Raw genomic sequence first — 13,540 nt, 5'->3', positions numbered from 1 at the left:
GAAAATGTGAAGGGAGCAAGGTGATGCAAAGGAGAGAGCTGTGAGAAAGAGAGATTGGTATCAGGGAGAGAGGGAGGGAGAGAACAGAATGAACAGAATTTCTTTCTTTTCACAACTGGGCGGATGGTGGCTCTCTCTAGCTGAGCACCCAGAACTAAACTTAATTGTTCTTAGAAACTGTCTTCCTCTCACCCAACAGATGGTATGGGTGTGTTTGCTAGCACAGTAACATATTTCACCATTAAAGCACCAAAAAGAAAAAAAGAAAAAATCAACATACTTGTTGGTTGGTGTAAATTTCAGTGAAGATGTTGGGTATTTTGGGATACATAGCAGAGGGATGCACACTTAGTTTATGTAAATTGCAGCAAGCAACAGCCTGTTAATAAGGGTGTTGTGTGGCAATATACCTCCAAAGCCATCAGCTTTTTTTGGAAAGGTACAGAATGATGAAGTGGAAAGAGCTTGTTTTCATTCTGAGCCAAAAAAAAAAAAAAGTCTAACAAAATGCTGAGTAGTCACTGTTCATTATTATAACATGAAAAGTACTAATCAGATTATGCCTAAAATTGGAATTAGGTACTTCATTTGCAGCCAATTTCACAAGGGTTGAATTTTACTAAATAAACCGGAATGTGCTGAAACCATGGTAATCTGACTTTAGTTAAAATCCCAAACGGGTTTAGAACACGAGCTTTGAACAAACAGTCCCTTTCTAACCCAAATGGAAGCAACAAAACAGCTTAGAGGTCAGATTTTGTTCGACACCAACATGAACAATTTAGGAAGTTGACGTTGCCAGGGATCCTGCACCTTGGGCGCACACCCAGATTAAAGCAGAGTGTAGATGACGATTCAAGTAATCCAAGTTTTAAAATGCCTTTCAGGCTAAATGATCTAGTTCGTTCCTTTCCATTTTCCATTCACTCTGTCCCAGTAGACCCTTGACAAGCCCAACCTGCTACTGAAAGAAATCCTGGAAGTTGAAATATTTACAAGCTGGAGAGCAATCCTGAGTCTGTAGCTGTGCGGGCTACATGGAGCATAACACATTTTAGGTTCTCGGAGGCCATGGATCTAAATGCCCACACTGCCAAAGAGCTGAAGGCATTTCTCTCCACAGCTCTAGATGTTCTTGGAACCATGACACTGAGCTCACTTCCGCTCTTCACCTTCGGATTTTCCTAGTTAGTGAATGTAAAAAGAAGGCATGGCAGAGCAAGCGGATGAGTTTTATAGGTGTGGAATAGCCAACGGCATGATGTGGAACCAAGCCACTGTTGGCCGCATCGTCCTTCACTTAGCTATCGCGCGCTCTCTTGCTTTTGTCTAAGCTTGGCCTAATTATCTGCAGTCAGAGCTCTGTAAATCAGGGCTCTGCAGGACTGTCTTAAACTGGTCTACGTATTCTGTTTCCATCTGACCTGACAACTCTAAGCCACTGTTTCCTCACACTGTTTAACTCAGACCACATTTGGAAGCCTTCCCTGCTCCCACTCGGTCGTAGACCTACATCCGTCTGCTTTAAATCTACTGTCCTGGCTTGTCTTGTTGATTAGACTTAGACCCAATATCAGCTCTCATAATTCTCTTTTTGTCTCCGCTTTGGTTTGCTATTTTCCCAGGTAAGTATTGCTGTTCAAATGGCTGTATATTGTTAAGACTTTTTTTTTTTTAAAACCACATTCGTCAGCAGTAAGAAGCTTTAAAGTTTTATTAGTATCATAAAAACCCTTCCCAAATGAAACTACTTTTGATAAGTGTTCATTCTGACAATGAGAATTTGTTGAGGGCTGTTGGCAAGTTGAAGGAATTTGTTTTTGAAACTGAAATTGGCAGGAAGTAATGACCCCAAGTGCTTTCTTTCTCTTGACGCCAACCCCCAGCCCCTCAATACGCTCCTTTCTCTCCCCACCCCCTTCCCCACCTTCAACACCCCAAATCAGAGCCAGCAAATAACATGTTTGGTTTCATACAGTTTTTCTAGGGACAATTCACATACTGAAGCAGGCTTTCAACCTTTCAGCTTTTCTTAACTATGGAGCACAGACTGTCAAATCAAAGGGAAAAAAAAGTATTTGTTTTCCACTTCATGAAGGGATTTCTTGGTGGCATTATTGCCTTCCATCTGAATAAGTTGGAGCTTTTTTGTACTGTGGAGTGTCATTTTCCTGTAAACACCTTCTTAATTGAATGTCAAAATTCAACTCACTTGCAAAAAAAATTTTAAGTGACTAAAAAACATGACGCATGTGGAAAGAGAAAAACAAATCCTTATTTTTTCCCTAATGTGAATATGCTGACAGACGAGACTACCCGTTATCCATGTGTTATGTAGCTCCCTATATTTATTAAATGAGAAAATGCAGGAGAAGACTTAGAACCTTGCCTAGAGCTTAGTAAATGCTCAATAAACGTTACCTATTGGTTATTTTACCCTCGTAGTTGAAAAGCACTGCTAACGAGTGAGGGCACAGTACTATTTAAGAAGTGCACCAGTATGCACAACAGTGGCTGTCATCTCTGTTACAGTCATCGTGAGTGAAGTTTGGAAATCAATCCCTTGTCTGTCAGATTGCACAACTTATTTCAAATACCATTTATTTGCTGGACGGGGACATGTGTAGATACAGTCATGGTGCTCAGATTCTGAATCCACATAGCAGGTCCACGGTCAGTTGGATTGTTTGCTCTCGATGATCAATAAACTTAGGAGGTACATTTTATTGACACTGATAGAATGAAGCTCGACTGAGAATAGTAAAAACGCTTGAAGACTTTGATCTGGGCCCAACCGAAAAGTGTGTGAGAGTCAACTCGGTGTCCAGCGGTCTGGCCGAAGAGGACCTGGAGACCCTCCTGCAGTCCCGGGTCCTTCCCTCTAGCCTGATGCTGCCCAAGGTGGAAAGTCCTGAAGAAATCCAGTGGGTGAGTAAGCTAATGCTTTGCTTTAATTAAAGGCTCAGGAGCAGCTCTGAAGGGGTAGCAGAAGGGAAGGATTCGGGTGCTGCAGATTTTGAAAACACACGCATGGAGCAGAGAGAAAGGGAGCTAAAGGAAAGGAGGGAGCCCAAGAGACTGTTCCCTTCACACAAGGAGAGCCTGGCTTTACCCAGAGTGTTCAGAGGAACAACTCTGCCCACGGGATGATGCGTCCGCTCCCCACTCAGACTTGCAGTTTGGCCAGAACAGCCTCCTCGGAAGCCTCACAGAGCGATCCTCGGAAACTGGCTTGCCCCAGAACTGGATCGCTCCTCACGGCCCGCCAGGCCCTAACCTCCACCGGAAGAGCAGTGAAGTAAATGGCTCCCACCCAGGTTCATTTGCAGTCTTCATAGACAGCAAAGGCACATTAGGCACGAATGATAAAACGAACCTAGAGGAGGAGAGGGCAAGGTCACTCCTGAGGGCAACTAGAGGAAGAAACAGGAAGCTTTCAACTAGTGGTTTTAATTAGCACAGATATTATTTCCTGAACAGCTCTCTAGTCCGTCCTTTTTAAATTGCTGACAGGTGTGTGTGTGTTTCATGACAGACTTTTCAGCCAATAAAAACCTGGCATGTCAAATGACTTAAGAAAACTTTGAAATGGGCCTAATTATACTATGATTGTTTTCATTGTTCAAGGAGGGGGAGGCTAGATTTTATTTAGGGGTTGCTATGATTTTGCGGGTCTCTGCCGAATAAAATACCTGCCCATTGGGCTGCTTGGGGGCAGCGGGCCTGGGACACGGCTGTGGGCGCAGGCTCTTGATGCCACATCTGGGATTATCTCTAAGGCTGTGGCTGCAAATGCAGCAATACACCGAATAGTTGTACTACCAGAGGAAACCTGCTCACCTTTTTCAGGCATGTAGATACGTCGAGTCTGTACTTTCCAGTGCTCTGGCCGCCCGCCCCATGTGGCTCCTGAGCGCTTGAAATGTGGCAAGTCCAAATTGAGATGTGCTGTAAGTGTATAAAATACACATGGGGTTTTGAAGACTTAGCAGCCCCCTCCCCCCAAAAGAATGTAAATTATCTCAGTAGTTTTTATATCGATCACATGTCGAGATGATTGATATTTCAGGTCTATTGGGTTGAACAAACATTATTCAAACGAAACTCACCTATTTCATTTTCCTCTTTTAATGTAGCTCCTAGAAAATTCAGAATTACATCTGTGGCTGCCATTATTTTTTCTGCTGGACAGCTCCGTGTTGGAGTCTTCTTGAAGGTCCCATGTTCAAGGACCCATATTTACTTTCTAAACTGGAGTTCTTCTCTCCAAGGTCACCCCCTCAGAAGCTGGAAGATACTGGTTACAGTAGGCTACAATCCCCGAGGCCTCCTACCCCATTCGAATGTGTCTTAAATTGATTGAAATGGAATCTGAAGCCACTGTTCCCTTTTGGTTTCATGTTAATGCCTGTTTATCACCGTTATTACCCTTCATTTAAGAGGGGAGGACCCACCCCAGCCTTGAGCTACAGCTTCTGTTCGCTGTTTTAAATCCTTGGATAGAAATAGGATTTCTAGTTAACAGAAGTCTTTTGGGCTGTTTATTTTTTCCTCTCCGTTTGTATTTATGTGGAGCATAAAACCCAGAGCCTGATGCACAACTGAAAGATGGGCTTCCTTGTTTCCTTTTGTGTGAGAATCTCTTGCCGGCCTTTTGTTGCTAGTGTGGGTTCGTGTTTGACTGGCACGGCTTATTGGACTATAACAAGCGCGACTCTGCCTTCTTTGTCGTGGGACAATTCTCCCACAAATCCCGAACAGTGTGCATTCTTCCAACACACTACTGGGTGTGCACTGGAATTGAAAGAATTGCTGAGCCCTGCTACTTCATCTCCTCCCCAATCTCTTTGTGATTTTTTCCCCTTCTTTTCCTCCACCCCCCTCCCCAGCCCCTCCACCTCACTGAAATGAACACTTTACCAGGCCGGAAACATTTAATCGTCTCCTTTTGAAAAAATTAATTGAAACTTCTCCACTAGTTACCTTTTGTGGCAGTACTTAATGCAATTTTTTAAGAAAGAAGGGGAGGAGGAGAAGGAGAATGGGCCAGAATATTTAATTTTTAAATGTCCCTGTTGGCTTAAAAACAGAAGGCATTAGAGATTTTTCTAAGAACAGGAAATATATTGTAAAGTACTTAACTAGTTTTAAACTTTATGATTCTTGTAGTTAAAACTGTTACGCAAAGAATGGGGCAAGTAATGTTGCACGGTTTTTTGGTGTTTTTTGTTTTGTGGTTTTTTTTTTTTAGTGAGAAAAAAAAAGTTCTTCCAGTGCAGATATAACACCAAAACTGCTAATCTTTCACTACCCATTTTCTAGCTTAAATGTGACATAAATTAGGTTTTATTTTCACTTTCCCGTAATATTATACATTTTGTCTCCTTACATTGTAGCCTTCTCTTCTTTCTTGCTATTTTGGTTGAGTTATTCCTTCCCTTGAAAAGTTACTAAGGAGGTGATGATGATGGTGTCTGAGGAAGGGAGGGGCAATGGGAGCAACTGGGAATAATTCTTCATTACTGAAAGCTGTGATTTATTTTAGCCTAATTGTAAAGTTACTGCAAATTGCTCAAAAGCTTTTTAAAGATCCCAGTGATTAGATTTTTTAGGGGGGGTGCTGCACAAGCAAGGAGGGGGCAGCTAAAAGGGGAAATAACACCTCTAATCCTGCTTCTGGTAAATAGGCTGCCAGCTTTTAAAATGAGTTTCCTTTCTATTAGTCAGAATATTATGCTAAGCCTTAAGCATTAGTTTTTTTATGTTGCCATAGCAGCCCTATTCCTGCAGGGTGGTGACCTGCCATGATTACAGTACAAAGCTTATAGGGTCTTGAAACCCCCTTTGAAGATGAAAAGTCTTTGATGGTTTATATTTATGCAAATCTCTTAGATATGATTTACCCAACTGAGACTGAATGGAGAGATGATTAAAATTCCCTTTTCCTTTGATATCCATTAATGGCTGAATATTCCTTAAATTTAAAATGGATATATATGTTTTCATCTTTATTTACAAAAATAGCTTTATCATACCTGTGTTTTTTTTTTTTTTATCTCCCCACATCTTATTAGATCTAGATAGACATGATAGATTTACAATTTAGAGTGTGGTGGGTTTTTTTTTTTTTTTTTTCCTTTTGAAAGGGGGGGTGGTGGAGATCTGTGCAAGAGCTTTTGTATGTTTCCAGATGATAGATTTTGGAATTTGGGCTACCCCACTGGCAGCGCAGAGCTAGCTGTGAACTGGTCTCATGGAAAAAATTGGCGAGCTTTGGTCTTCAAAGAATTAAACTTCCTTTTTAAGGTCTTCCTAGGTAAGCTAAAAAATTATGAAGAAAAACCTTCTGAACAAAGGATAATGGTGCTATAATGAATAATATGGGTTCCACGTAGAAGGCTGCTAACAGTTCCACTGATGTCAGTGCCTGGTCCAAAACAAAAACAGAATGGCAGGTAGAGCAAGACTTCACTGTTTTGGGGGCCTACCATTTGCATTTAACGAAGTGAAGGCTAGAGGTCTTACGTAAATATGTTTTCAAGGAAAGCATTTAAACTCCAGAATCTCTCTTTCCACTTCTAACTCCTAGGCCTCAAATTGCTCCTTTAGGGGAAAAAAAAAAAATTATAATGCTTGGGGTTTTACTATTTAGTTTGGTGGGAACTTTGTTACCTATTTTCTTTGGTCTTTCCTCCTATTTTTGTTTTGTTTTCATTCTTTTTTGTGTACGAAATAGGCTGGGATATTACTTCCTCAGGCCAAAGACTTAAATACTACTTCTATGTCTACATTTCGGTGATTGTACATTTTTTTCCCCTACTGATCACCTATGACACTTTTGATTTTAGTTTTCAGACAAATTTTCCTTCTACTTAAAAGGCCGAAAACTTGAACAACCTATGAATTTAATCCCTTTTGTGGAAACTGCAATGGGTTTGCTCAATTTTAAGGTAAGAGAACATAATGTGACTAATAAGTTAGTATTTTATTTATTACCCAAGGGAACTTTTGTTCTCAATTTTGACATCTACTTAAAAATATTTTTCTAGAAAGATTTATAGGCAAAGTAAACCTTGAGCACCATTTGTTCTCTATAATAATCCAAAACCAGGCTGTGAGCATCTTAGAAAACAAAAGATTGGCTAAATAGCAAAGAGAAACTTCCCAATCCTAAATATTTAAGTGAAATATTTATAGGTTCCTATTTCAATTAAATAATCACATGTAAACATGTTTTGAATTATATTTTAGATGAAATCTACATGAAAATTGATTTTGTTGCCCTTATGAATTAACTTTCAATTATTCTTTTGTAACAATTGCCTTTTATTGGGAAATTTGCTGGCCTCGTTGTAGCAACATTATCCATCATGTCTAGTATGTAAGACTGCTATTTGTAGGTTAGGATACATCAATAGTTTGTAGTATATTATTTCAATTTGCCACATTAGAACATAAAGTACTTCCTGATATGCATTCAGGAAGATTAGCTGAACCGAGTGTTTGCCAGCATTGTATGGTTACATGCAACAATTTGCCTTAACGATTTCATGGCTAGCTTGTTTTTTCCCCTTTATCACTGATCATTTAAACTCTTTTCCAAAATATGCCTCACATTTCACCTGACTCATGAACATCATTGTAGCACCCTGTCTCAGAAGGCAGGAGGGAAGAAATCCCTAAAAACAAAGAAAAGAGATAGTTGGAAACTGCCCAGAGAGATAGTATGTGAGTGAGCGCTCCGAGAGGAAACTTTGAGACCTACTGGACCATGCAGGAGGGGCAGAGTGCATATGTTTGGGGAGCTGCTTCAAGCCTCATGATCCGCGCATTTACCCCACTAACCACAAATTCTTCCAGCCTGCCCCACAATTCTGAGATACAATCAAAGCATATCCCTTAGATGCGACTAGATTCATACGATGACTGAATTCTAAACTCCACTGCACCATTTTATTCCATATTGTAAGTAGAAGCACTTACAACCCCTGAAATTAATCAATGTCCTCCCGATTTTCAGGTCTTCCCCACCCACATACATTAGCATGCTGAATTTCCACCTTGGTAGATTCAGTTACATCTAGGACAAATGTTATTAATCTTTATTTTCACATAGAAATATGGAAGTTGCTAATGAATACATCTTGGATGACTTGTTGCATTTTTATTTGCCCCTCCGGAGTTGTAGATTTTTGTATTGTATGTCTTTAATCCTGAGACCATTTACTAAGAAATCCTGATCCTAATGCAAATAATCCAATTAATTTGATTTAAAAATTCTTTCCTTCTCTCCTGTGGTTTTATGTTTATTGTTTGAGAGTCTCTTAAAACAAAAACAAGTTTTGGAAAAAGAGAAGTAATTTATAGTATGATCAAAATGAGTTAATTCAAAGTTTCTCTAGAAATTAGATGAACAATGATTCGAACATTATAACTATATTAATATATATTTGTAACTATATTAATGTAATCCATTAAGCAAAGCAAATCTATACAACATACTTATCTTGGACAATATTAAAAGCCTTTCAAAAGGGGTAAATTTAGGCTGCATTTTTAGGACTGCCAGTTTGCTTTCAGCGAACTGTTAAGAGTCGGATCTTTCTGTTACTGAAATCCACCATGCTGCTCCTCTCTAAATTGCGCATTTCTATGAGATTTGGTTCTGTTCTGCTCTTTTACAGGCCGTGTGTGAAGAAGCACTAAAGACCGGACCTCAAGTGGGTCTTTTTCTAGATGCAGTCGTTTTTGGAGGAGAAGACTTTCGAGCCAGCATAGGTATCAAACACATTTCTCTCTTTTTCAATCTCTATGTGTGTATGTATCTGTGTGTGTGTGTGTGTGTGTATTTTTTCTTTGCCCCTTCATGAATGGACATTTACATGACAATATATATTTGCCAACCATGACAATGGTTTTTTAGCTGAATGGACAATACTTTCTGATAATTTAGGGCACCTCAGAGCTGTCCTGCCTCCAGAACACTATATTATTACTTCTCTTGATTTATAAAATAATAAAAAGCCTGTTGCAACCTCAGATATGTTTAGGAAAATATGATATCTACTTTGTTCGTAGTGAGTATAATATGTGAACAACCTCTCCATTGCTTATTTTGTTTTCACATCAGTCTGAGGGCTATCCAGGCTTCTAACACAAATTTAAGGCAATTTCACATTTGTTTTAATGAATCATTTTCTACGTTAAATGTTGTTTCCAAATATTATTTTAAACAGATCTTAAAGTCCTCCTAAAATACATTTTAGAACTCTTCTTATTAAATATTTATTGAGATAGTATGCTTGTTTCCACTGATTTTCCCCATCCCTTGGGCACTCTGCCTCCGGTCTTAACTAGTAAGTCGGGGCACACCTAGAAAAGAGGCCAAGGCCACATGCAGAACCACAGTCCCAGGGGCCTGAAGCCTGGAGCTCTCCCTGAGCAGTGTCACGGTCCAAATACAAACAGCGACACCCCACACACCCGCCTCTAGGGGGAAAGAAAAGGAACCTATTTTAATACCAGTCTTTCCAAGAGACTTTTGTGTTTCTGACAGTTCAGTGGACACTTTCTGCCTCTTTCAAAATGAGTGCCCTTCCGTTTCCCCAAGTTCTTCATCCAAACCCTGAAGCTGCGCTGTTTGGCTCAGAACCTTAGTTATGGAAGGGCATTGCATCCACAGCACGCGAATTTCTGTGCTCAGTGAGAGAAGTTAACCATTTCCTTGCACAGCTGCTCGGCCACCTTTTGTGGTGCTGTCTTTGAACTGATACTTTCCAAGCAATGGCAAGAAGGAAAAAATATACCAGAAGTTAATTTGTGACCTAGCAAATCGTTTGTGGTTGTATCTCCTGAGATGCAGGAGGGGTCTTTTCTTAACCCACACACAAGCAATGACACTGCAAGATGCCTTCCAAGATAAATAGACACATGTGAGATTTAACTCTGCCTCCACATATCCCTCTCCTTGTTTATATTAGAATCATCGTTTTGCTGGGGAGCAATTCCCAGGTCTTTACAAACCCAGTTTTTACAATAGGTGGCTGGGTTTGGTTTCCAGAGTTCATGTCTCCCTTTTCTGTCCACATCCCATTGCAGGTGCAACAAGTAGTAAAGAAACCCAAGATATTCTGTATGCCCGACAGAAGATTATCGTTACAGCGAAGGCCTTTGGTCTGCAGGCCATAGATCTGGTGTACATCGACCTTCGAGATGGAGAGGGGCTCCTCAGGCAGTCAAGGGAAGGAGCTGCAATGGGATTTACCGGTATGATTCTTAATGGTATCTTAGAAAGCAGTAGCTAAATTAGCAAACATTCCAGAAAAGTAGAACTATGGCCAGAAATTAGTGTTTCTAATGTAGCCACATATCTGGTATACTTATTCCACTATTTGAAATGTGAAAAAGCCATCGAGGGCAAGAGCCTACGGAACAAACTGTTGTGTTTTCTTTTGGCTGGGCAACTCAAACAATGAAGCCCTCATTTTATTTCCTCTTTACATTAGTTGCCATTTTTTTTTCCTGTCCTCCTAAGTATTTTGGTTTTGCTGACCCTAGAGGAGGGATGAGGCTATTATAGAAGTGTTTTTGAGTGAATTGCCGTAAGAATTTGGGTTGATGAGGAGAAGAAAAATGTCCTCAAACATTCAAAATATTCATTCATTTCTGAAAAAACTTCAGTGATATCTTCTTTGATTTTTTTTTTTAACTCATAACTAGTTTTTTATTCTTCTACCACTTCAAGCCCCTTATTTCTCTCCCACCTCCCAGTGTCTATGCACCTGGCGACACCTACGGGCTTTGGCTGGCACTAAGATCTGCAGGTCTCCCCGCAATCCGGTCCTGGAGCGCAGGCAGATATCTGTTGATTGGTGTGTCTGATCACTCAGATCCCCAGGAGTCCGGGTAGCAACCGAAAATTGTGTTTTTGCAACAGAAATCCATTTTTTTTCAAAACCACAATAGGATTCTACACACAAACCCACGTCCACAGTTGTGTGTACTCACACACTCATGCACGCAACCATGGATAAGAGACACCATAAGCTCTTTTATTCTTATTTATTCTTCTGCTGCAAGTTCTAAGAAGATCATGATCATAAATGAACTCAAATAATAAGGAAAAGACACAAACATCCTTGCTATCCCTTTTGTAAACATTTTTGAAATGTGTCCAGTTAGGGATTACTGAAAGAAATATTTCGTAAAGTGACCTTAAATGTAAAACATATCTTAATGGACGATGGTTTAACCCCAAATAAAATTAAACAAGTTAAGAAACAATTTTAGTGTTATATTAGACTTAAATAAAGTTCTGACATTTGTTTTTGTGTTTTTAACATGAAGAGTTAAAACAAAATGTGATTCCCCAAATTTGTTTAATAAATAAATGAGTAAATAAATGTGATCTCTTATAGAGAAATATTTTCCAATCATCTGAATTATTAATAAATGAATCCTCCCTACATTTAATAGTGACTAAGAACGAAAGAGTCCCTCTCTCCTGGCCCTGAGGTTGTCCTTGTTCCTGTGGCCTGTTACACCTGCCTCTTTCCAGTGACCAGTTAGGACATAGCCCAAATGGAAAAGTTGGAGAGACACTCCATGAAATCTACCTAACAGACCTCGATGTTGTTGGTCTAAAATGTGTGGCATTGGCTGCCAAGGAGCCAGATGTTGCTGTGAAATGGGCACTAATTCAATAAAAAAAAAAAATTTGAAAACCCTGAATTGATGCTGGCCTGTATCACCATCACTCAGTATAACCTGGGTGTCCTCAGCTACCTCTGGGGTAAATGTTTGCTCCAGAACTTATAAAGGAGTTTCAGAATTTCTCCAAGAAACAGGGCTGAATTAAATTGCTCCCTAATTCAATCGCAGAAGACAAGTTACTTCAAATCAGATTTAAATTTTCTAGACTGTGCCCAACTCAGCATGAGGAGCTTACGGGCTTGGCACTATTGTTTCTCAACATCAGGGAGTATTAAATCACACACACACACAAAAATGGAAGCAGGGGGAGAATGGGGAGGCAGAGTGGGTACAGTGCCCATTATATATTCAAGTGAACAAGTCAGTAAAGTAGGGAGCTACACTTCATAACCATTTTACAATTTTTAGAAAGAAGGTCTTTGTAGTCCCAATTATATTGCTACATACCAGTAAAAGGTAATTAGTCTGATAATAAGATACGAGATTATTTGTAGTATTTTGAAACAATAAGGGCTTTGATTATTTTAGACCCAGTTGTCATCTGTTTGTCCTAATTATTTGTCATTTAATTGCCCCATAACTTGGGCTTTGCACAAGCAGGGAGGAAAGCAAGGGAGGAAGGAGAAATACACACCCTCTCTGAAGCAGGTGGTTGAAAAGTTTTAAAATCTAATGAAGGTATCATGTTACCCCTAACACTGAGGAGCAACACTCAGTCTATGCTATAAGGATTTTCTCTACTTTTAAAAATTATACACTTTTTTTAATGAGTTGTATTTTTTTTATAAGTTAGCCATGCATCTCTTCTGCAGTCATTATTTCATGGGGCCACAGTCCATGCGGATTGATTTTAAATCAATGCATTGGCCATATAAGTGGCTATTAACATTAGGAATTATTTTTATAAAAAGAAACCAAAACTAAATCTTGGAATAAAGCTTCAACAGCTGACTTGGTCATCACAGTTACTGCAGTCCTGCATGCTGAGAAGAAAGATGATAAATATGAAGCACTGTAGGTTTTCTTCTTTTTTGCAGTCTTTTGTAGAAGACAAAAATGACACCATCATACAGTCACCTAAAAGACTTGACAGGTATTGATTTAAAGCACGATATATCAAGTGGTACTGTAAAAAGGATTTCATGGTCATAAATTTTAACGTCTTCCAATTTTGCACCCTCAGTAACTTGCCAATAACAGCTCTTCTGTATAAAATATTTCCTTCACTCCCACATGGCATTAAAGTCTGATGTTCTGTTGTTGGGGTATACAAGAATCAGCCACAGATTACTTCATGCGTGGATGTTCACAAATTTCTAAAACTTAACACGTATCCTAAAATTAGCCTCACTACCAAAAGACTGGTACTCGCAGGCCATCAGTGGTTTCCCAGTATTTCTAGATAGTTTATGTTTTGCTCAAGTCATAGTGTCTGTACCAAGAAGTTCCCGTGAAATCTGGCTTTTTACACATCTGTGTAAATTATGTACCTAAATTACAAAATTCAGGTCTAACAATTAGTACAAAATGACTACCAGAACTGACATCCTTTATTAATAATATTGTAACAACTATTAGATGACTTAAATATAATTGCAATACCTACTATTGAAAAAAGCTCTCATTTGTCATCACTGGTATTATTTGTTCCCTGAAATTATTCCTCAATTTTAGTATATGTGCTGCCGAAGTGAGCACGATTCCTCAAATAATTTAAAGCATCTTTAGTTGTACAGGGTTTTAATGTTTTATTAGTATGCTGACAGATTAGAATGAAATAATAGCAAGGTGAAGGTGTTCTAATTATGCTACTAGAAGAAAAGGTATT

At 39.3% G+C, this 13,540-nt stretch overlaps 1 protein-coding gene across 3 annotated transcripts in view; it reads left to right on the top strand.

The window, feature by feature from the left end:
- The window catches only part of CLYBL (citramalyl-CoA lyase), a 246,200-nt gene that overhangs the window by 212,225 nt on the left and 20,435 nt on the right, over positions 1-13,540 (top strand). For 2 of the 3 annotated variants that reach the window (XM_044913523.1, XM_021696042.1), the window contains exons 3-6: positions 2,740-2,928; positions 6,849-6,950; positions 8,685-8,778; positions 10,099-10,266. In XM_044913523.1, coding sequence (XP_044769458.1) covers positions 2,740-2,928; positions 6,849-6,950; positions 8,685-8,778; positions 10,099-10,266 — 553 coding nt within the window. The remainder of the gene's footprint in view (positions 1-2,739; positions 2,929-6,848; positions 6,951-8,684; positions 8,779-10,098; positions 10,267-13,540) is intronic. The other variant, XM_044913524.1, reaches the window with a different exon arrangement.

Source organism: Neomonachus schauinslandi, chromosome 3 (assembly GCF_002201575.2).
Source record: "Neomonachus schauinslandi chromosome 3, ASM220157v2, whole genome shotgun sequence".
NCBI classification, from domain to species: domain Eukaryota; kingdom Metazoa; phylum Chordata; class Mammalia; order Carnivora; family Phocidae; genus Neomonachus; species Neomonachus schauinslandi.
Note: the sequence above shows the minus strand (reverse complement) of the source record. Positions and strands in the feature narration are given on the sequence as shown.